Source organism: Cherax quadricarinatus, chromosome 11 (genome assembly GCF_038502225.1).
Source record: "Cherax quadricarinatus isolate ZL_2023a chromosome 11, ASM3850222v1, whole genome shotgun sequence".
NCBI lineage: Eukaryota > Metazoa > Arthropoda > Malacostraca > Decapoda > Parastacidae > Cherax > Cherax quadricarinatus.
In genome coordinates, this window is record NC_091302.1 from 39,433,271 (window position 1) to 39,456,226 (window position 22,956).

Sequence of the window (22,956 nt, forward strand, 5' to 3'; positions counted from 1 at the left end):
TACCTACTGCCTCACGAACTTCCCCCACACTCACAACTGGCTCTTCCTCACTCCTACAAGATGTTATTCCTCCTTGCCCTATACACGAAATCACAGCTTCCCTATCTTCATCAACATTTAACAATTCCTCAAAATATTCCTTCCATCTTCCCAATACCTCTAACTCTCCATTTAATAACTCTCCTCTCCTATTTTTAACTGACAAATCCATTTGTTCTCTAGGCTTTCTTAACTTGTTAATCTCACTCCAAAACTTTTTCTTATTTTCAACAAAATTTGTTGATAACATCTCACCCACTCTCTCATTTGCTCTCTTTTTACATTGCTTCACCACTCTCTTAACTTCTCTCTTTTTCTCCATATACTCTTCCCTCCTTGCATCACTTCTACTTTGTAAAAACTTCTCATATGCTAACTTTTTCTCCTTTACTACTCTCTTTACATCATCATTCCACCAATCGCTCCTCTTCCCTCCTGCACCCACTTTCCTGTAACCACAAACTTCTGCTGAACACTCTAACACTACATTTTTAAACCTACCCCATACCTCTTCGACCCCATTGCCTATGCTCTCATTAGCCCATCTATCCTCCAATAGCTGTTTATATCTTACCCTAACTGCCTCCTCTTTTAGTTTATAAACCTTCACCTCTCTCTTCCCTGATGCTTCTATTCTCCTTGTATCCCATCTACCTTTTACTCTCAGTGTAGCTACAACTAGAAAGTGATCTGATATATATGTGGCCCCTCTATAAACATGTACATCCTGAAGTCTACTCAACAGTCTTTTATCTACCAATACATAATCCAACAAACTACTGTCATTTCGCCCTACATCATATCGTGTATACTTATTTATCCTCTTTTTCTTAAAATATGTATTACCTATAACTAAACCCCTTTCTATACAAAGTTCAATCAAAGGGCTCCCATTATCATTTACACCTGGCACCCCAAACTTACCTACCACACCCTCTCTAAAAGTTTCTCCTACTTTAGCATTCAAGTCCCCTACCACAATTACTCTCTCACTTGGTTCAAAGGCTCCTATACATTCACTTAACATCTCCCAAAATCTCTCTCTCTCCTCTGCATTCCTCTCTTCTCCAGGTGCATACACGCTTATTATGACCCACTTCTCGCATCCAACCTTTACTTTAATCCACATAATTCTTGAATTTACACATTCATATTCTCTTTTCTCCTTCCATAACTGATCATTTAACATTACTGCTACCCCTTCCTTTGCTCTAACTCTCTCAGATACTCCAGATTTAATCCCATTTATTTCCCCCCACTGAAACTCTCCTACCCCCTTCAGCTTTGTTTCGCTTAGGGCCAGGACATCCAACTTCTTTTCATTCATAACATCAGCAATCATCTGTTTCTTGTCATCCGCACTACATCCACGCACATTTAAGCAACCCAGTTTTATAAAGTTTTTCTTCTTCTCTTTTTTAGTAATTGTATACAGGAGAAGGGGTTACTAGCCCATTGCTCCCGGCATTTTAGTCGCCTCATACGACACGCATGGCTTACGGAGGAAAGATTCTTTTCCACTTCCCCATGGACAATAGAAGAAATAAAAAAGAACAAGAGCTATTTAGAAAAAGGAGAAAAACCTAGATGTATGTATATATATATATGCATGTGCGTGTCTGTGAAGTGTGACCAAAGTGTAAGTAGGAGTAGCAAGATATCCCTGTTATCTTAGCGTGTTTATGAGACAGAAAAAGAAACCAGCAATCCTACCATCATGCAAAACAGTTACAGGTTTTTGTTTCACAGTCATCTGGCAGGACGGTAGTACTTCCCTACATTAAATGAACACTTAATATCACACTTACCTATATTGAAGACTCTTGTTGGTGTATGGAAGATAGCGAGGAGAGGGGGGGGGAGTTAATTGTTTGGAGACAAAATGCTTGAATATGACACTAATATCAACTCTGTGGCTTATTTATCTATCAAAATTCATCTAATATGACATAATATACAATATTAATAACGGAAACATGATATATAGTTTAGAATGAATAAAATGTCATTACATATGTGAGGAGTAAGTGGTGGTGGTGTTGGGTTTATAAGGGCCACTGACAGCATAAGCCATACATATTAGTGGTGGTTGAGGCAGCAGTGTTGTCAGTGGCCCTATATACCTCCAGTAACATTTGATGAGTTAGTTTCATGTCCTTTTTCTGTTGCTTAATCGCTTAACTTACTTGCTACACTGTTAATGCTACACTTTATTGCTTGCTGGCGCTATAGCCTTTATCAACTCCTGCTGCTTTAGTATCATACATCTCGTAGAATCACTGAAGAAGGCACATTCTCTCCTCTCTTCCTCCTCCATGTTCGTACTTTGTTACGAATTTTTTTTTTCTATTCTATTGTGTTTCTCACCTTCTTTACCATAGGGCTTACACTTGGAGCTTATTTAGCAATTGCAAGCAGAAAAAGCACTGGATTATTGCGAACTGTTTTATATGAATGCAGGGTGTGATGCTCACTCACCGAGAAACAATGCCAGACTGGTGCTGAGTGCATCTGTGGCAAGCTTTGTGTGCACTGGGCCATGTACCGTACCACCGCTGAAATCCAAGGGAAATCATGAAAACGAAGGCTATATTTTGATGAAAACAGTTGTTGATAACCAAAATTCATCGTAACCAAGACTCGCGAAAACCAAGGGGCCACAGTAATGAGTGTACACTATATGCACTTTATCGCTCTAGGGCTCTTTAAATGTCGAAGTATATTACATGTGGGTGGGGTGGGGTAGCCTGGTTGGCTACCAGTCCTACCACACCTAACTTCTTACAACAAACACTACTCACTTCTCACACTACATTAAGACTACAGATATTTTGAAGTAAGTAATGAGTGTACTGTGTGCATTTTACTTCTTATTGTTTTTTAATCCTTGTTCTATTGCTAACTTAATATATGTTAGTGTAAACTTATTATCTGACATTTGTAAGTGGAAACAAATGGCATTCTGCTTTCTGGTAGTAGCCTGGAACCTAACCTGCCATATAAGTGGGGCCCTACTGTATGTATATATGTATAATATATAGTAGGTTGGTAAACAGCAACCACCCAGGGAGGTACTACCGTCCTGCCAAGTGAATGTAAAACAAAAGCCTGTACTGTAATTGTTTTACATGATGGTAGGATTGCTGGTGTTTTTTTGTCTGTCTCATAAATATGCAAGATTACAGGTATGTCTTGCTACTTCTACTTACACTTAGGTCACACTACACATACATGTACACGTTTATTTATACACACTCATCTCATCTGAGTTTTCTTTGATTTTATCTTAATAGTTCTTGGTCTTATTACTTTTCCTTTTATATCCATGGGGAAGTGGAATAAGAATCTTTCCTCCGTAAGCCATGCCTGTTGTAAAAGTCAACTAAAATGCCGGGAACAATGGGCTAGTAACCCCTTTTCCTGTAAAGATTACTAAAAAGAATAAGAAAATTGCCAAAGTGGGAAGTCTGAATGTGCGTGGATGTTGTGCAAATGATAAGAAAGAGATGATTGTGGATGTTATGAATGAGAAGAAGCTGGATGTCCTGGCTTTAAGTAAAACAAAGCTGAAGGGGGTGGAAGAGTTTCAGTGGAGAGGAATAAATGGGATTAGGTCAGAGGTTTCAAATAGTCAGAGCTAAAGGAGTAGCAATAATGTTGAAGGTTAAGATATGGCAGAAAAGAGGGACTATAAATGTATTAATTCAAGGATTATGTGAAGTAAAATAAAGGTTGGATGTGAAAAGTGGGTTATAGTAAGTGTATATGCACCTGGAGAAGAGAGAAGTGTAGAGGAGAGAGAGAGAGAGAGATTCTGGGAAATGTTGAGTGAATGCGTGGGGAGTTTTGAACCAAGTGTGAGAGTACTTGTGGTTGGGGATTTCAATGCTAAAGTGGGTAAAAATGTTGTGGAGGGAGTAGTAGGTAAATTTGGGGTGCCAGGGGTAAATGTAAATGGGGAGCCTTTAATTGAACTATATGTAGAAAGAGATTTGGTAATAAGTAATACATATTTTATGAAAAAGAGGATAAATAAATATACAAGGTATGATGTAGCACTTAATGAAAGTAGTTTGTTAGATTATGTATTGGTGGATAGAAGGTTAATGGGTAGGCTCCAGGATGTACATGTTTATAGAGGGGCAACTGATATATTGGATCAATATTTAGTTGTAGCTACAGTTAGAGTAAGAGGTAGATGTGACAAGAGGAAGGTGGCAACAACAAGTAGGAGGGAAGTGAAAGTGTATAAACTAAGGGAGGAGGAAGTTCAGGTGAGATATAAGCGACTATTGGCAGAAAGGTGGGCTAGTGCAAAGATGAGTAGTGGAGGGGGGGTTGAAGAGGGTTGGATGAGTTTTAAAAATACAGTATTAGAATGTGGGGCAGAAGTTTGTGGTTATAGGAGGGTGGGGGCAGGAGGAAAGAGGAGTGATTGGTGGAATGATGAAGTAAAGGGTGTGATAAAAGAGAAAAAGTTAGCTTATGAGAGGTTTTTACAAAGCAGAGGTGTTATAAGAAGAGCAGAGTGTATGGAGAGTAAAAGAAAGGTGAAGAGAGTGGTGAGAGAGTGCAAAAGGAGAGCAGATGATAGAGTGGGAGAGGCACTGTCAAGAAATTTTAATGAAAATAAGAAAAAATTTTGGAGTGAGTTAACCCTTTCAGGGTCCGTCCCGTAGATCTACGGCTTTACGTTCAGGGTCCAAACCGTAGATCTACGCCATGAGCTCAGCTCACTCTGATAAACTGTGAGTGGTACATTTGGGCCTAGATATGAGAGAATACATCTATGTGGCATGTGTGCACCACATAAAACAGATCCTGCAGCACACTGTGTATAATGAGAGAAAAAAAATGAAATCATGATTTTTCGATTAAAACAGCAACTTTGCAGTGTTTTTTCGTATGTTTTTTATAGTTGTATTTGCGATTTCTTGGTCTCATTTGATAGAATGGAAGACATATTACAGAAATAGAGATGATTTTGATTGGTTTTAACACTGGAAATGGCTTGAAACTGAGCTCAAAGTAGCAGAAATGTTAAATTTTTGCCGATATTCAAGAGTAAACAAACGACCTCACACGTCTAATACACATCAGCTGGTGGGTCTAATATACATTCACAAATATGGTAATGATATTTATACAATTATTACAGTATTGCATAACAGTAAATCTTCTATTTTTTGGTGTGAATAAAAATTCATTATGTGAATAAAAAATCAAAATGGAATTTATTTGTAAAGCCTCAAAACATAACTAATGAACAGAGGAAATGTTAGTTTAGTGCCAGGAATGCCTACATTGTTCATTCTGGACCCTATTTTGAAATTGGAATATTTTGAACTTTGTGTTAAATTGGCCAAATTAACAATTTCCGATCACTTTATTTTGTAGTTGAAACAGTTGACTTGGCGATTTCTTGTTCTCAATCGATAGAATAGAAGTAATACTAGTGAAATAGCTAAGAATTTGGTTGACTGGAATAATGTAATTGGCCTAAAATGGGAGTCAAAGTCGGCAAAATCGCCGATTCGTAAATATCGCTGACACATCAAAATTCGCGAGAGCATAATTTCGTCAATTTTCCACCAAATTTCGTACTTTTTGTTTTATTACCTTCACAAAAAGATTCTCTACGATTTCATAAGAAAAAACAACAAATTTTTTTTTTTAAAATTCTTGGACACTGGTGCGTGACTCCAGATTTGGGCCTTGGACCCTGAAAGGGTTAAACAAGTTAAGAAAGCCTAAAGAACGTATGGATTTGTCAGTTAAAAACAGAGTAGGGAAGTTAGTAGATGGGGAGATGGAGGTATTAGGTAGATGGCGAGAATATTTTGAGGAACTTTTAAATGTTGAGGAAGAAAGGGAGGAGGTAATTTCATGCACTGGCCAGGGAGGTATACCATCTTTTAGGAGTGAAGAAGAGCAGAATGTAAGTGTTGGGGAGGTACGTGAGGCATTACGTAGAATGAAAGGGAGTAAAGCAGCTGGAACTGATGGGATCATGACAGAAACGTTAAAAGCAGGGGGGGGTTATAGTGTTGGAGTGGTTGGTACTTTTGTTTAATAAATGTATGAAAGAGGGGAAGGTACCTAGGGATTGGCGGAGAGCATGTATAGTCCCTTTATATAAAGGGAAAGGGGACAAAAGAGATTGTAAAAATTATAGAGGAATAAGTTTATTGAGTATACCAGGAAAAGCGTACATTAGGGTTATTATTGAAAGAATTAGAGGTAAGACAGAATGTAGGATTGCGGATGAGCAAGGAGGTTTCAGAGTGGGTAGGGGATGTGTAGATCAAGTGTTTACATTGAAGCATATATGTGAACAGTATTTAGATAAAGGTAGGGAAGTTTTTATTGCATTTATGGATTTAGAAAAGGCATATGATAGAGTGGATAGGGGAGCAATGTGGCAGATTTTGCAAGTATATGGAATAGGTGGTAAGTTACTAAATGCTGTAAAGAGTTTTTATGAGGATAGTGAGGCTCAGGTTAGGGTGTGTAGAAGAGAGGGAGACTACTTCCCGGTAAAAGTAGGTCTTAGACAGGGATGTGTAATGTCACCATGGTTGTTTAATATATTTATAGATGGGATTGTAAAAGAAGTAAATGCTAGGGTGTTCAGGAGAGGGGTGGGATTAAATTATGGGGAATCAAATACAAAATGGGAATTGACAGTTACTTTTTGCTGATGATACTGTGCTTATGGGGGATTCTGAAGAAAAATTGCAAAGGTTAGTGGATGAGTTTGGGAGTGTGTGTAAAGGTAGAAAGTTGAAAGTGAACATAGAAAAGAGTAAAGTGATGAGGGTATCAAATGATTTAGATAAAGAAAAATTGGATATCAAATTGGGGAGGAGGAGTATGGAAGAAGTGAATGTTTTCAGATACTTGGGAGTTGACATGTATTGGTCCAGTGTGGGTAGATTGGTAAAGCACTGCGTACCTTGTTCCAAGGTTCGTAGGTTCGAGTCCCCTTCAGCCAGAGATCAGTGTTTGTGTATATTTCGCCTGCTCTTGCGAATTCCTTGCATTGTTAAAAATCTCTAGTAAGGCTGATGCATGCAGGGGATGAGATGGAAAGCTGTAAGCCTTCTCCCTGAAAGCTGGCTGCCTTGGATCAAAGTTTAGCACAAGCTGGACTCCAAGGTATTGGTCCAGTGTGGGTAGATTGGTAAAGCACTGCGTACCTTGTTCCAAGGTTCGTAGGTTCGAGTCTCCATCAGCCAGAGATCAGTGTTTGTGTGTGTGCAGTGGACCCCCTGTTTACAATATTATTTCATTCCAGAAGTATGTTCAGGTGCCAGTATTGACCGAATTTGTTCCCATAAGGAATATTGTGAATTAAATTAGTCCATTTCAGACCCCCAAACATACACATACAAATGCACTTGCATAATTGGTCGCATTGGGAGCTGATCGTAAACTGGGGTTCCACTGTGTGGGTGTGATAATATATATATATATATATATATATATATATATATATATATATATATATATATATATATATATATATATATATATATATATATATATATATATATATATTTTTTTTTTTTTTTTTTCTAACAAGTTGGTCGTCTCCCACCGAGGCAGGGTGACCCAAAAAAGAAAGAAAATCCCCAAAAAGAAAATACTTTCATCATCATTCAACACTTTTGCCACACTCACACATTATCACTGCTTTTGCAGAGGTGCTCAGAATACAACAGTTTAGAAGCATATACGTATAAAGATACACAACATATCCCTCCAAACTGCCAATATCCCAAACCCCTCCTTTAAAGTGCAGGCATTGTACTTCCCATTTCCAGGACTCAAGTCTGACTATAAGAAAATAATCTGTTTCCCTGAATCCCTTCACTAAATATTACCCTGCTCACACTCACAGATCGTCAGGTCCCAAGTATCATTCGTCTCCATTCACCCATATATATATATATATATATATATATATCTTTCTTTCTTTCTTTCTTTCAACACACCGGCCGTATCCCACCGAGGCGGGGTGGCCCAAAAGGAAAAACGAAAGTTTCTCCTTTTACATTTAGTAATATATACAGGAGAAGAGGTTACTAGCCCCTTGCTCCCGGCATTTTAGTCGCCTCTTACAACACGCATGGCTTACGGAGGAAGAATTCTGTTCCACTTCCCCATGGAGATAAGAGGAAATAAACAAGAATAAGAACTAGAAAGAAAATAGAAGAAAACCCAGAGGGGTGTGTATATATGTGCTTGTACATGTATGTGTAGTGGGACCTAAGTGTAAGTAGAAGTAGCAAGACGTACCTGAAAACTTGCATGTTCATGAGACAGAAAAAAGGACACCAGCAATCCTACCATCATGTAAAACAATTACAGGCTTTCGTTTTACACTCACTTGGCAGGACGGTAGTACCTCCCAGGGCGGTTGCTGTCTACCAACCTACTACCTATAATATATACATATATATAATATATATATATATATACATATATATAATATATATATATATACATATATATAATATATATATATATATATATACAGTGGACCCCCGGTTAACGATATTTTTTCATTCCAGAAATATGTTCAGGTGCCAGTACTGACCGAATTTGTTCCCATAAGGAATATTGTGAAGTAGATTAGTCCATTTCAGACCCCCAAACATACACGTACAAACGCACTTACATAAATACACTTACATAATTGGTCGCATTTGGAGGTGATCGTTATGCGGGGGTCCACTGTATATATATATATATATATATATATATATATATATATATATATATATATATATATATATATATATATCCTCCATGGGGAAGTGGAACAGAATTCTTCCTCCGTAAGCCATGCGTGTTGTAAGAGGTGACTAAAATGCCGGGAGCAAGGAGCTAGTAACCCCTTCTCCTGTATATATTACTAAATGTAAAAGGAGAAACTTTCGTTTTTCCTTTTGGCCCACCCCGCCTCGGTGGGATACGGCCGGTGTATTGAAAGAAAGAAAGAATATATATATATATATATATATATATATATATATATATATATATATATATAATAATTTTTTTTTTCTTTCTTTCTTTTTGTTTGTTTAATTTTAAAGACGAGAATACTCTAGGAGTTAGGGTGGGAGAAAGGGGAGTATTTGTTTTCTATTATCTGTTAATACAGTTGTATTGCAAAACATGCTGGGATAGAAGATATTTGTATTAATATTGGTAAAATTACTGACAATTTGTTAAGTAAAAGGACACAAGTGCAACTAATGTGACAGTTTATTGTGGTAACGTTTCGCTCTCCAGGAGCTTTGTCAAGCCGCAACGGCTTGACAAAGCTCCTGGAGAGCGAAAAGTTGCCACAATAAAATGTCACATTAGTTGCACTTGTCTCCTTTTACTTAACAGAAGATATTTGTTTTCTAATATCTGCTAATACAGTTGTATTGTGAAACATACTGGGATAGAAGACTGGGGATACCTCCCTCGGTAACCCTAACATGATTGAATTTTATCTAATCTTCAGAAGCACTATGTCGTTTATATCAGCAAATATACATCGTAATTTTTGTTTATAATCATAATTTATTTTACACATTAATAGGTGCTTGAGCAAGATCACAAGATAGCACTGTCAGCCCTTCAGGCTCAACATGACGATGAGATATTAAGATTACGGGAAGAAATCCAACACGAACTACCAACTCGTGATAGCGATGATGAACTGACCGAGCTGAAGCGAAGACTGTGCCTGCTGGAGGATGGGTATGAGGCCCAAATCAATGCACTTAAAGAACAGTATGAGGAAGCTCTTGGTAGCCAGCCTGATATGTGTGAAGAGAAAGTACGACAGAGATATCAAGTGGAAATTGAACATCTTAGAGTAAGTATAGCTATTAGTCCTTCAAGAAAACATTTATAATTAGGGACTAAGATGAAACGTAATGTGTTTCTACTTTTTGAGTGATTATAACAAAATTTCAACAAGCCAAAAATTATATACTGTACTTTAAACCCTCAAATATCTGAGAATCACCACTTGATTTAAAATAGCGTGATGTGAAGTGAAAAAACATTTGGATGAATAGGGTTATGTTCCAGACACCTCCAGATTTGCCATTCAAATTCTTTTAAAAAGTGCTACTACATAAAAAAAATTATAGCTATTCTACCATATGTTCTGTTAGTCATTACAGTGGACCCCCGCATAACGATTACCTCCGAATGTGACCAATTATGTAAGTGTATTTATGTAAGTGCGTTTGTATGTGTATGTTTGGGGGTCTGAAATGGACTAATCTACTTCACAATATTTCTTATGGGAACAAATTCGGTCAGTACTGGCACCTGAACATACTTCTGGAATGAAAAAATATCATTAACTGGGGGTCCACTGTACTTTACATAAATTAAACATTCATAAGTTAGTATATAAAATTTGGAAAATATTAATTAGGTAAGACGAATGTTGTCCACTGACTTGCTTTCACTCAGTGTGAGGCCAAGGAAAAAAAAGGGGGCACCACTCATGGCCTGGCAAAGCAGACTGAAAATCTACAGCATGTAGCACCACAATTTTGACTATAGCTTGATGTTATGCTATGTCTCTTGTGCTGTGTGGTGCAAAATATCAAGTGTTGTTTATTTCTGTAATTTTTTTCGGTGCCCTTTTTCAGTAGCATTTTGACAGAATTGCACTACTTTGTCATACCTTAATCGAGGCTTTCCTGTATGTATTATATTTTGGAAGGTGTTAAACCCACAAGTCAGTGGGTTTAACACCTACGATGCATTTGTGACTATATATATTGACCCTTATGGGTTTAGCACTTAGTTTTGATAGTAATAATAATAACAAAAAAAGGCACAATGCCGTGACTGGAACGATACACAAATAACCCGCACATAAAAGAGAGAAGCTTACGACGACGTTTCGGTCCGACTTGGACCATTTACAAAGTCACACTAACCAGAAGAGGAGCAGGACGGCTATATACAGGCAGGAAGAGGAGGTGGTGGTAGTAGTAGTAGTACAAGAATGGTATATAATACCGACAAGATGAAATTAAGATACATGCGCAACACCTGGGCATCCCTATCGTAGACGTTTCGCCATCCAGCCAGCCACTGGATAGCAAAACGTCCACAACAAAGACACCCAGACGCCGCACATGTGTCTTAATTTCATCAGTAGTAGTAATAGTAGTAGTAGTGGTAGTGGTAGAAGTGGGGAATAAGGAGGACGAGCCAGTCAAATACAAAGGAAGGGGAGCACTGCAAGAGAGCTAGGTGCCCACAGAGGGAGAGCAAGCGCACAGAGGTGCGTGAAAGGGGAAGTGGTGAAATAAAGAAGGAACAGAAACATGAGACAGAAGAGAAAAAGACAACCCAGAGGAGAAAAAGGAAAGAGGAAAGAGGAAAGGGGAAGAGGGAGAAGAAGAAAAAGAAGAAGAAAAAATGAGGAGTCAGGTTAAGTTACGAGTGTTCTGAAGTTTGGAGCATTTTACAATGTAGTGGGAGAGGAAGGCATCTACAGAGACGAAGCCAGGGCTAAGATTCATACAAGGAAAATTGTGTATTAGAGAGGACTTAACTAGACGGCGACTGTTCGAGTTGGAAGTAGGGAAGACAGTTTTAGCAGAAGACCAGTCAATAGGATGGCTATGGCTATGATCTCTGACGTGACAGAAAAGAGCATTATTAGTGTCGGCAAGCCTAACACTATTTTTGTGCTCCCTAAGTCTGTCAGAAAGAGATCGACCAGTTTCTCCGAAGTTTTGAAGAGGACAGGAGCGGCAAGAAATAGAGTAGACACCAGGAACATCTGTAGAGGGAGGAGAGGTATGAACGAGATTAGTGCGAAGAGTGTTAGTTTGGCGGAAGGTAAGCTTGATGTCTAAGGGACGGAGAGAATTGTTGAGATTAGAAAGACCGGAAATGTAGGGAAGGCAGAGTTCCCAGGAGTAGAGAGTTTGGGAGAGAAGAAATTACATTTAGCACGTGAGAGGGCAGAGTCTATGAAATGGGAAGGGTAGCCAAGATGGGAAAACGAATTATGAAGAGTGGAAATTTTTGCTGGAAGGAACTGAGGATCACAGATGCGGAGGGCACGGAGAAAGAGGGAGATAAGAACACTTCTTGACAGGGGAAGCATGATAGGAAAAGTAGTGAATGTACATGCCACTGTGCATAGGTTTTCGGTAAACGGAAAAGGAAAAACCTGTATCTGAGCGGTGGACATGGACATTGAGGAAAGGAAGCAAAGAATTAGATTCCCATTCAGCTTTAAACTTAATGGAAGGGGCAAGATTATTAAGAGCTTCAAGAAAAGGTTCGGAAGAGACTGGATTATGAGGCCACAGAGCAATTATGTACTATCCACATAGCTTCCTGCCTATATGAAGCCATTGCACTTCTGGGTAGTGTGACTTTGTAAATGGTCCAAGTCGGACCGAAACGTCGTCGTAAGCTTCTCTCTTTTATCCCCTCAAGGAAGGTTCCTTGATGTTGGTGAGGGGCTCTTGATTTAGGGAGTTGGATCTGTGCTCAGTCGCTGAAGCTTCTCTCTTGATTATAATTATATGTAGGGTTTATTTGTGTATCGTTCCAGTCACGGTATTGTGCCTTTTTTTGTTATTTATGGACCCCGCAGTTAAGCGTCATATTCTCTCCAACTTTTTTAATGTTCTTCCCTCTTTTAAACCCCTCTTTCGATCTTATGAGGCTGCTCTTATTGCTACCTGGCGTCGTAAGAATCAGCTTTGCTTCCTACGTGACTGTCTTGCTGAACAAGTTCTGCCCCCTTCCTTCTCCCACTTCCTGAAAACCAACCCACTGGGCACTCCCTTTCCTGATCATGCCCGTCTCCTACTTCAACAGCTCATTCTTTCTACTAAATCACAGGTTGAAGATGCCTTCATTACTTTCCGTCAACGTCAACGTGCTCTCTTTCGGCTCTACAACAGGATCTCTGTAACCTTCTCTCTACCACTGCCTTTGACACTGCTCGCCTGAATACACAAATTCATTCTTCCAAACTACAGAATAAACTTCAACGTCTCATCTCAGCCCTTGGTCTAAATTCTCCCTCGCTGACTGTGTTACTAACCTGTCTTCTGTCTCACTCTCTCAGTATGAGCTTGAACTTCTTGGTTTTGGCCTTTCCTTTGCCACTTCGCCTATTCCTCGCACTGGTATTGCCCTGATTAGCTCTTTTGATTCCTTTCGTCAATCTCGCTCCCATAATCTTCCTGACTTGTCCACTTTTCGTGGCGCTCTCCTTCCTGCTCTTGTTAGTCTGTTTTCTAAGAATCACCACCTTCCATGCCATTACCAACTTGCCCTTTCTTCTCTTAAATCCAACACTAACATTGTCATACTATCTTCTGACAAAGGTAATTCGGTAGTTATCCTTGATCACGAGGATTACCTCCGTAAAGCTGATGTCTTGCTCTCTGACTCACGTACCTACACTCCTCTCATTTCCAACCCTCTTGATCGCATCAAGAGAACTTTCAACAAGAAACTAAGGACTCTCTCCGACCTCTGTCCTCCTGACTTTGACCTTGTTCAACGGTTTCGTGTCATTTGTCCCTCTCTTCCCTATTTCTATGGCCTTCCCAAAACTCATAAACCTGATATTCCTCTTCATCCTATCATATCCTCTAGAGGTTCTGTCTCTTATTCTCTTGCTTCTTGGCTGGCCAAAACCGTCACTCCCTTTCTTGGTACTTTTTCTCCTGCCCACCTCCGTCACTCTCAAGACTTCATTGAACGGGTTCGCTCTATCCCAACCTGTAAGATGCTTAGTCTTGACGTTGAGTCCCTCATCACCAATGTCCCTCTTGATGATGTCCTTGATTTCCTTAGAGAGAAGGCCCATGAAGGGTTTCTACATTTCCCTATACCTACTGATGTCTTTCTTGATCTTATCCGCCTCTGTGTGGACTCTAACTCCTTTTCCTTCCAAGGGAAATATTATTCTCAAACCTTCGGTGTCGCTATGGGCTCTCCTCTCTCTCCTGTCCTTGCTAATCTTTACATGGAATACTTCGAGACTGTTCTTCCTACCCTCGATGTGCAACCTTCACTCTGGCTCCGCTGTGTGGATAACATCTTTGCTCTGTGGCCTCATGACTCCAGTCTCTTCCAACCTTTTCTTGAAGCTCTTAATAATCTTGCCCCTTCCATTAAGTTTAAAGCTGAATGGGAATCTAATTCCTTGCTTCCTTTCCTTGATGTCCATGTCCACCACTCAGATACAGGTTTTTCCTTTTCCGTTTACCGAAAACCTATGCACAGTGGCATGTACATTCACTACTTTTCCTATCATGCTTCCTCTGTCAAGAAAAGTGTTCTTATCTCCTTCTTTCTCCGTGCCCTCCGCATCTGTGATCCTCAGTTCCTTCCAGCAGAAATTTCCACTCTTCATAATTCGTTTTCCTGTCTTGGCTACCCTTCCCATTTCATAGACTTTGCCCTCTCACGTGCTAAATGTAATTTCTTCTCTCCCAAACTCTCTACTCCTGGGAACTCTTCTATCCTCTGCCTTCCCTACATTTCCGGTCTTTCTAATCTCAACAATTCTCTCCGTCCCTTAGACATCCAGCTTACCTTCCGCCAGACTAACACACTTTGCACTAATCTCGTTCTTACCTCTCCTCCCTCTACAGATGTTCCTGGTGTCTACTCTATTTCTTGCTCCTCCTGTCCTCTTCAATACTTCGGAGAAACTGGTCGATCTCTTTCTGACAGACTTAGGGAGCACAAAAATAGTGTTAGGCTTGCCAACACTAACAATGCTCTTTTCTGTCACGTCAGAGATCATAGCCATCCTATTGACTGGTCTTCTGCTAAAACTGTCTTCCCTGCTTCCAACTCGAACAGTCGCCATCTAGTTGAGTCCTCTCTAATACACAACTTTCCTTGTATGAATCTTAGCCCTGGCTTCGTCTCTGTAGATGCCTTCCTCTCCCACTACATTGTAAAATGCTCCAAACTTCAGAACACCCGTGACTTAACCTGACTCCTCATTTTTTCTTTTTCTTTTTCTTCTTCTCCCTCTTTCTCTTTCCTCTTTCCTTTTTCTCCTCTGGGTTGTCTTTCTCTCTTCTGTCTCGTGTTTCTGTTCCTTCTTTATTTCACCACTTCCCCTTTCACGCACCTCTGTGCGCTTGCTCTCCCTCTGTGGGCACCTAGCTCTCTTGCAGTGCTCCCCTTCCTTTGTATTTGACTGGCTCGTCCTCCTTATTCCCCACTTCTACCACTACTACTACTACTACTGATGAAATTAAGACACATGTGCGGCGTCTGGGTGTCTTTGTTGTGGACGTTTCGCCATCCAGTGGCTGGCTGGATGGCGAAACGTCTACGATAGGGATGCCCGGGTGTTGCGCATGTATCTTAATTTCATCTTGTCGGTATTATATACCATTCTATCCATACTCCTGCAGAGTAGTTTCTAGATCTTATGCCTTCTCATGTCTTGTACAAATCTTTCTTTGACTTCACTAAACTAGATTTGACAGAATTTGACAAGTGCACATTAACATGTTAGTATAACTTCATATTTTATATACTATAGAGGTCATAATGAATCACAGAGTACAGTAAACTAATTTTTTTTTATATTTAATATGAAATGCTAGTAAAATGTAATACTACTCTATTGAACTGTCTTCCTGTTTACTTGAATGATAATGTAACAATAGACAGAGTGAACAGTTGCTTACACTATTAATATTCAACTTGGCACTAATGTTTTAGTTATTTATGGCATTACCTCTTTTGTTGAGAAATTACAAAAAATTAAAATGTACTCTTCACAGATATACTTTGCTTAACACTTTCAGGGGTTGTGTGAGAAAGGTCTGGGAGCCATGGAGAATTCTCACAAGAGAATGTTAGCTGAATTGGAAGAGAAACATCGACGAGAGCTAGCAGCTTTACAGGCAGAAAAGGAACAAGCTCTTGCTGAAGAAACTCAGGCCACTTTAGCTGCTCTGGATGCTATGAGAAAGGCACACGAGTCAGAGGTCCAAAGAGAAATTGCTAAGTTCAAAGAAGAATTTATCAAGAAAATGCAGTCTGGCCACGACATTGGTGCTATACATAAGGAACATGAGGCAGAAATGGAGGATATACGGCATGAGATTCTCTCCCTCTCCCAGAAGTACTCTATCAAATGCCTTGAGTCTGCTGCACTTGAGGAGAAAGTAGAGATCCTCACTAAGCAGCTGACAGATGCTAACAAACAATTGTTTGATTTAGAAGCCCGTAACAAGCAGCTCAAGGCTCACTTGTCTGCTCAAGTCTCACAACTCCAGGTAAGTTTGTGTATAAGGAAGATTTAACAAGGTTTCTTCTTTTGAAATAAGTGTTAGATTGATTCCTGTAAGATTACATTCCCACATTTTCACCTTACAAAACACTATACATGTATTATTATTCCTATGGAGTCACAACTTTTAGAAGTCAAACAGCACCTGGAAAATAGGAGGTAACCAGGTTTGATTCAAGGAAGGGGAGGGCATTTCAAATTTCTTTAATCAAGAGCCCTCCAGCTTCAAGGCACCTTCCTCTTAAAGGAAGGTGCCTTGTTACTATCACATCTCTACTATATTACATGATACTGTACCATTAGTTTAATACTGGTACTTTAAAATGTAACAGGATGACTCTGGGAGAGACACAACCACTCGGCTCCGTCTACGCGAGAGTGAGTTGGTTCTGCGTAATGAGGAGATTGCACGACTCACCCAGCAGCTGCAACAAGCTCAATCAGTAAGTTAGGCAGATGAAGTGAGCCAGTCAGTGTGAGGTGATGTTAGCCAAGTTTCTTACATTAAAGACAAAATAATTATTAGACTTTTGATACAGTTATATGTAGAATAAATTTTTAGGTGAAAAGTAATTAACTGAAGAAAATGCAAATTATGATTTCTTCTTAACATTTTACAACATTTAACATGGTGTATTACCCTTAGGTAGAAATATTGAATATATAACTGTGACTAGGAGCACTGTAGGACTCTTGTGGTTTAACGTTTAGTTTTGGTTATAATAATAACTGTGATTAGCTTTTTGTAAACCCTACAAATCTTTTTATTTAATATGTTCACTTGAAAATGCATAACTAATAATTTCCTAGTTTTACAATTTGTAAGATTCAGAGCAACAAATCACCTCACACTTAATCACAGCATACAAGCATATATTATACACATCATGTATATAATGAACCCTCTCTTTAACAAGCTATTAGGGGAAAGGGGGTGTACAATATTGATGATTGTCTGGCACTTCCAAATTATGAAATTAATTTTTCATCATCATCCAGTTGAACTAGTGGATGTGGTCCACTGATATAGAAGACAACTACACACTATGAATACAGTGGACCCCCGGTTAACGATTTTAATCCGTGCAAGAGGGATAATTGTTATGCGAAATAATCGTTATGCGAATGAATTTTCCCCATAAGAAATAATGGAAATAAAATTAATCCGTGCAAGACGCCCAAAAGTATGAAAAAATTTTTTTTTTACCACATGAAATGTTAATTTTAATACACACAAACTGAAAAAGGCATGCACAATTACATGACACTTACTTTTATTGAAGATCTGGTGATGATTGATGGGATGGGAGGAGGGGAGAGCATTATCTTCTTACTGTTTAGAAGGGGAATCCCCTTCCATTACGACTTGAGGTAGCAAGTCCTTTTCCGGGGTTACTTCCCTTCTTCTTTTAATGCCACTAGGACCAGCTTGAGAGTCACTGGACCTCTGTCGCACAACAAATCTGTCCATAGAGCTCTGTACCTCCCGTTCCTTTACGATTTGTCTAAAATGGGCCACAACATTGTCATTGAAATAGTCATCAGCACGGCTTGCAACAGCTGTGTCAGGGTGATTTTCATCTATAAAGGTTTGCAGTTCAACCCACTGTGCACACATTTCCTTAATCTTTGAAGTAGGCACAATGGATTCCACAACTGGCATAGGCTTCTCAGGGTTAGCCCCAAACCCTTCAAAATCTTTCTTAATTTCCATACAAATTCTCACCCTTTTTACCACAGGGTTGGCACTAGAAGCTTTCTTGGGGCCCATGGTCACTTATTTTCCAGAAACAGCACCGAAAACACTGTAATAATACGAAATATTCCGAGTGTATGCTTGGATGTTACCGCGGAGGCTGGCTGGTAAACAATGGGACGGGCGGCACATGTGAGGGCACATTGGACGCGTCTCGGACGAAAATCGGTGAGCGGGTTTTTAATCGGTATGCGCGGCAAAAATTTTGCGATAAAAGTAAGCGGTATGCGGAAAAATCGCTATGTGATGCCATCATTATGCGGGGGTCCACTGTATAGGTATTATAACCTGAAACACATACATCTTCTTTCTTTCAACAAACTGGCCGTATCCCACTAAGGCAGGGTGGCCCAAAAGAAAAAAAGAAAGTTTCTCCTTTTAAATTTAGTAATACAGGTTGACCATCACTAATCCAGCAATCAGTAATCCGGTTCCATCAATAATTCGTCAATAATTTTAGCTAGCATAATTTCAAATTTCCGGGGTCACCACACCAACCTGCCGCTACCGTTTGGTGGCGCTACTTGCTACATAAGTCGTTCCAATTTGTTTTTCTCCATTTATTGTTATAACCTGCTCACTTTTAGCCCTAGCCATGGTTCCAACAAATAAAAGAAATGCTTCTTGTTGTGTAAAGCACATACACCGTACATTGTCCATAAAAGATAAGGTGGCTTTGAAGCCACTGTCGTTCGCTGTGAGCTCAGCTCACTCAGATAAGCTGTGACCAGTAAATTTGGACCTGCATACGAGAGAATAGGGCTGTGTGGTAAGTGTGCACTATATAAAAAAGTCCTGCAGCATGCAGTGCATAATGAGAAAAAAAGGCAACTGTGCTTTTGGTATAAAACAGCGACTTTGCAGTCTATTTTCGTATGGTTTGTATTCTCGTTTGTTTGATCTCATTTGATAGAATGGAACTTATATTACAGAAATAGATATAATTTTGATTGGTTTCACACCAGACAGTACCTTAAAATTGAGCTCAGAGTAGCAGAAATGTTCAATTTTTGCCAATGTTCAAGAGTAAACAAATGACATCATCATCCAATACATGTCCAACTGGATGGTCTAATACGGTCATGAATGAGTTGACATTTTTCGTACAGTAGAGCCCCATTTTTATGGCAGGTTAGGGTCCAGGCTACTGCCGTAAAGTGGAACACTTTTTTTCCCACTTACAAATGCATATAAATGCTAGTTAACAAGTTTACACTAACATATATTAAGTTAGCAATAGAACTAGGCATTAAAAAGCAATAAAAAAGTAAAATACACATATAGTGCACTCATTACTTACCTTAAAATATTTGTAGTCTTAATGTAGGGTGAGTTGAGTAGTATTGTAAGAATTCAGGTATGGTAGCCAGGCCAGGCCAGGCCACTCCCACCCCACCCCAACCACAAGTAATATGCTACGACATTTAAAGCATCCCAGAGCAATAAAATGCATATACAGTTCACTCATTACTTACCTTAAAATATCTGTAGTCTTAATGTAGGGTGAGATGAGTAGTATTTATTGTAAGATATCAGGTGTGGTTGGTATAGTAGCCAGCCAGGCCACCCCCACCCCACCCCACCAGCGGTGGGGAAGGGATGGTGAGATTATTATTATTATTAAAGATTCGCCGGTATTCTCCCGGCCCAGGCTTTTTCCAAGTGGTGGCCCGGCTTTGGCTCCCTCTTTAGGGAGTGTCTGAGACCGAAGTCTCCCATGGGAGGAGTCACAAGTACCTCCTCATCTTTGGGACCAACTGTCCCCAGGCCTAGCCACAAGCTAGGCCTTTCTGGTCTGCCATCCCCGCCCCAAGGGGGCAAATGGGAATGACAGTCTTATGAGCTAAAGGCTCAGGCTTAGGTACCTACCCTACCCTAGAAGGGTTAGGCATGGTATCGATGATGGTGAGATGCGGAGTTATGTAAACAGAAGGTGTCTGGTTTTGGTTCATACACATCTGTATTATACCATAATACAAACACTTTACATTGTGTACAAGTTGTCTCCATGTTGGTACAGTACAATTAATAAAAAGCAACACTCACATTCTCATGTAACACTATTTTTAGAAGAAATGATGCTCTAAGTGAAGGCATACAAAAGAAATAATTTTCTAGTTACCCCAGTAATATTATTGTGTACACATTATCTTTGGTGTTGAACTATATTTGTGTTAATTTATTCTACTGTGAGGTGTATTTAGCATGTTTATTATATAATTTTGAAAAAATATAGATGGATTAATGAAAATGTGTATATTAATGTAATATATGACATATAATGTGCCTCTGAGTGAGTATTATTATTATCATGATCAATATGGCATTCTCGAGACATAAGATACTCTTAGTGATTTTAATGTGTTCCTGCACACCAGCACAGTATGTAAGTTTACTTAGGTACAGATACACATCAGTAGTATTATCAGAGTACAGCCTTTCCTCACCGAACGATGGAGTTCTGTTCCTAAGACCACGTTGGTAAATAAATTCGTCGCTAAGTGAGGAGCATACTATAATAGTAGTAGGTTTGTGTCAACCATCTTTGATATTGTTTTAATGTCAATTTGCACCATTTATAACATTTCTGTTATATTTTTAAATGTTTATACAGTAGTGTACTATATATTGTAATAAACAGAATAGAGGCAATCAGCTCTAATATACATTATTTAGGTGTGCATACTGGTCAGAGAGCTCGTCATAAGTCCGAGTCGCCGGTAAATGAGTACATCGCTAAGTGAGGAGAGGCTGTATTTATAAAATATGAAATAACTTTAAAACATTTGAAATTTTGGAAAGTTTCCAGACATAATGGAGAGACGCAGAGCTCACGGAGAATGTAAACAAACTGGGTGGTGTGATGACTGTATTAGAAAGTCAGGTGGGAGAGCCCTATAGCAAGTTTTGGTCCTAATTTGAAATGTCCGTATTAGCGGAATGCCATGAAACAGGGCCCTACTGTACAATTATTACAATAATGCAAAAGTCTGCATAACAATAAATTTTCTGTTTATTGTTTGAATAAAAATTCAAAATGGAAAGCAAGCGTAATATAAGAGGGGCCTGGAAATATCACTAATGAAGAGAGAAAATGTTATTTTAGTGCTAGAAATGTCTGCCTTGTTGATTTTGGACCCTATTTTGAAATTGGCATCTCTTGGAATTTGTGTGAAATTGGCCAAATTATCGATTTCTGACCACAACTGGGTAGTTAAAAAAGGTAAATGGGCAGTTTCTTGTACTCAGTCGACAGAATGAAAGGAATACTAGCAAAATATCTGAGTTTGGTAAACTGGAACAATGGAATGGGTCAAAAATAGGGTGTAAAGTGGGTGAAATTGCCGATGTGTAAATATCACCATTGGGTTAAGTGTATTCTAACCTAACCACTCTGTAATCTGGGAAAATCACTAATCCAGCACCCTACAGGCCCCATTGATGCTGGATTAGTAATGGTCAACCTGTATATACAGGAGAAGGGGTTACTAGCTCCCTTGCTCCCAGCATTTTAGTCACCTCTTGTGACATGCATGGCTTACAAGGGAAGAATTCTGTTCCACTTCCCTGTGGAGATAAGCAGAAATAAGCAAGAACTTATAAGAAAATAGAAAACCCAGAGGGGTGTGTGTGTATATATATGCTCGTACATGCATGTGTAGTGTGATCTAAATGTAAGTAAAAGTAGCAAGACATACCTGAAACTTGCATATTTATGAGAGAGAAAACGACACCAGCAATCCTAATTACAGGTTTCTGTTTTACACTCACTTGGCAGGACAGTAGTACCACCTTGGGCAGTTACTGTTTACCAACTTACTACCTCTATTTTTTTTTTCTTAGCATGTCAGCCGTTTCCCACCGAGGCAGGGTGACCCACAAATAAAAAACTTCCTTCCTTCAACACTTTAACCATCATTCATACATAATCACTCTCTTTGCAGAGGTGCTCAGTTACGACAGTTTAGATATCACTCCAAACAGCCAATATCCCAAACCTCTCCTTTAACCTTTAAACTGTCCAAACATATCTATGTTCACATGTGTAGTGCTCCAAAAGTAGATCTATGTTTTTTTACATATTTTCAAATATAACAAAAAAAAAGTAGATCAAAGTTTTTTTACACGTTTTCAAAAGTAAAAAAACGAAAAGAAGATGTACGTTTTTTTACATACTTTCAAATGTTGAAAAAACAGATCTACGTTTGGACAGTTTAAGGGTTAATGTACAGGCATTGTACTTCCCACCTCCAGGACTCAAGTCTGGCTAACAGGTTTCCCTTCACAAAATATTACTCTGCTCACACTCCAACAGTTTGTCAGGTCCCAAAAACCATTCATCTCCATTCACTCCTATCTGACACGTTCACGCACGCTTGCTGGAAGTTCATGCCCTTTGCCCACAAAGCCTCCTTTACCCCCTCCCTCCAACCTTTCCTAGGATGACCCCTATCCCACCTCTTTTCCACTACAGATTTATACACCCTCCAAGTCATTCTACTTTGTTCCATCCTCTCTAAATGACAAAACCTCAACAACCCCTCTTCAGCCCCCTGACTAAGACTTTTAATAACTCCACACCTCCTAATTTCCACACTACAAATTCTCTGCATAGTATTTACACCACATATTGCCCTTAGACAGGACATCTCCACTGATTCCAGCCTCCTCCTTGCTGCAGCATTTACAACCCATGCTTCACACCCATATAAGGGTGTTGGTACCACTATGCTCTCATACATTCCCTTCTTTGCCTCCATGGATAATGTTGTCTCCACAGATACCTCAAAGCACCACTCACCTTCTTTTCTCCTTCATCAATTCT

At 39.3% G+C, this 22,956-nt stretch overlaps 1 protein-coding gene across 22 annotated transcripts in view; it reads left to right on the forward strand.

The window, feature by feature from the left end:
* osp (myosin phosphatase Rho interacting protein outspread) overlaps positions 1-22,956 on the forward strand; it is a 595,661-nt gene that overhangs the window by 559,035 nt on the left and 13,670 nt on the right. For all 22 annotated transcript variants that reach the window (XM_070084011.1, XM_070084013.1, XM_070084000.1 and 19 more), the window contains 3 exons: positions 9,641-9,919; positions 15,888-16,361; positions 16,708-16,818. In XM_070084011.1, coding sequence (XP_069940112.1) covers positions 9,641-9,919; positions 15,888-16,361; positions 16,708-16,818 — 864 coding nt within the window. The remainder of the gene's footprint in view (positions 1-9,640; positions 9,920-15,887; positions 16,362-16,707; positions 16,819-22,956) is intronic.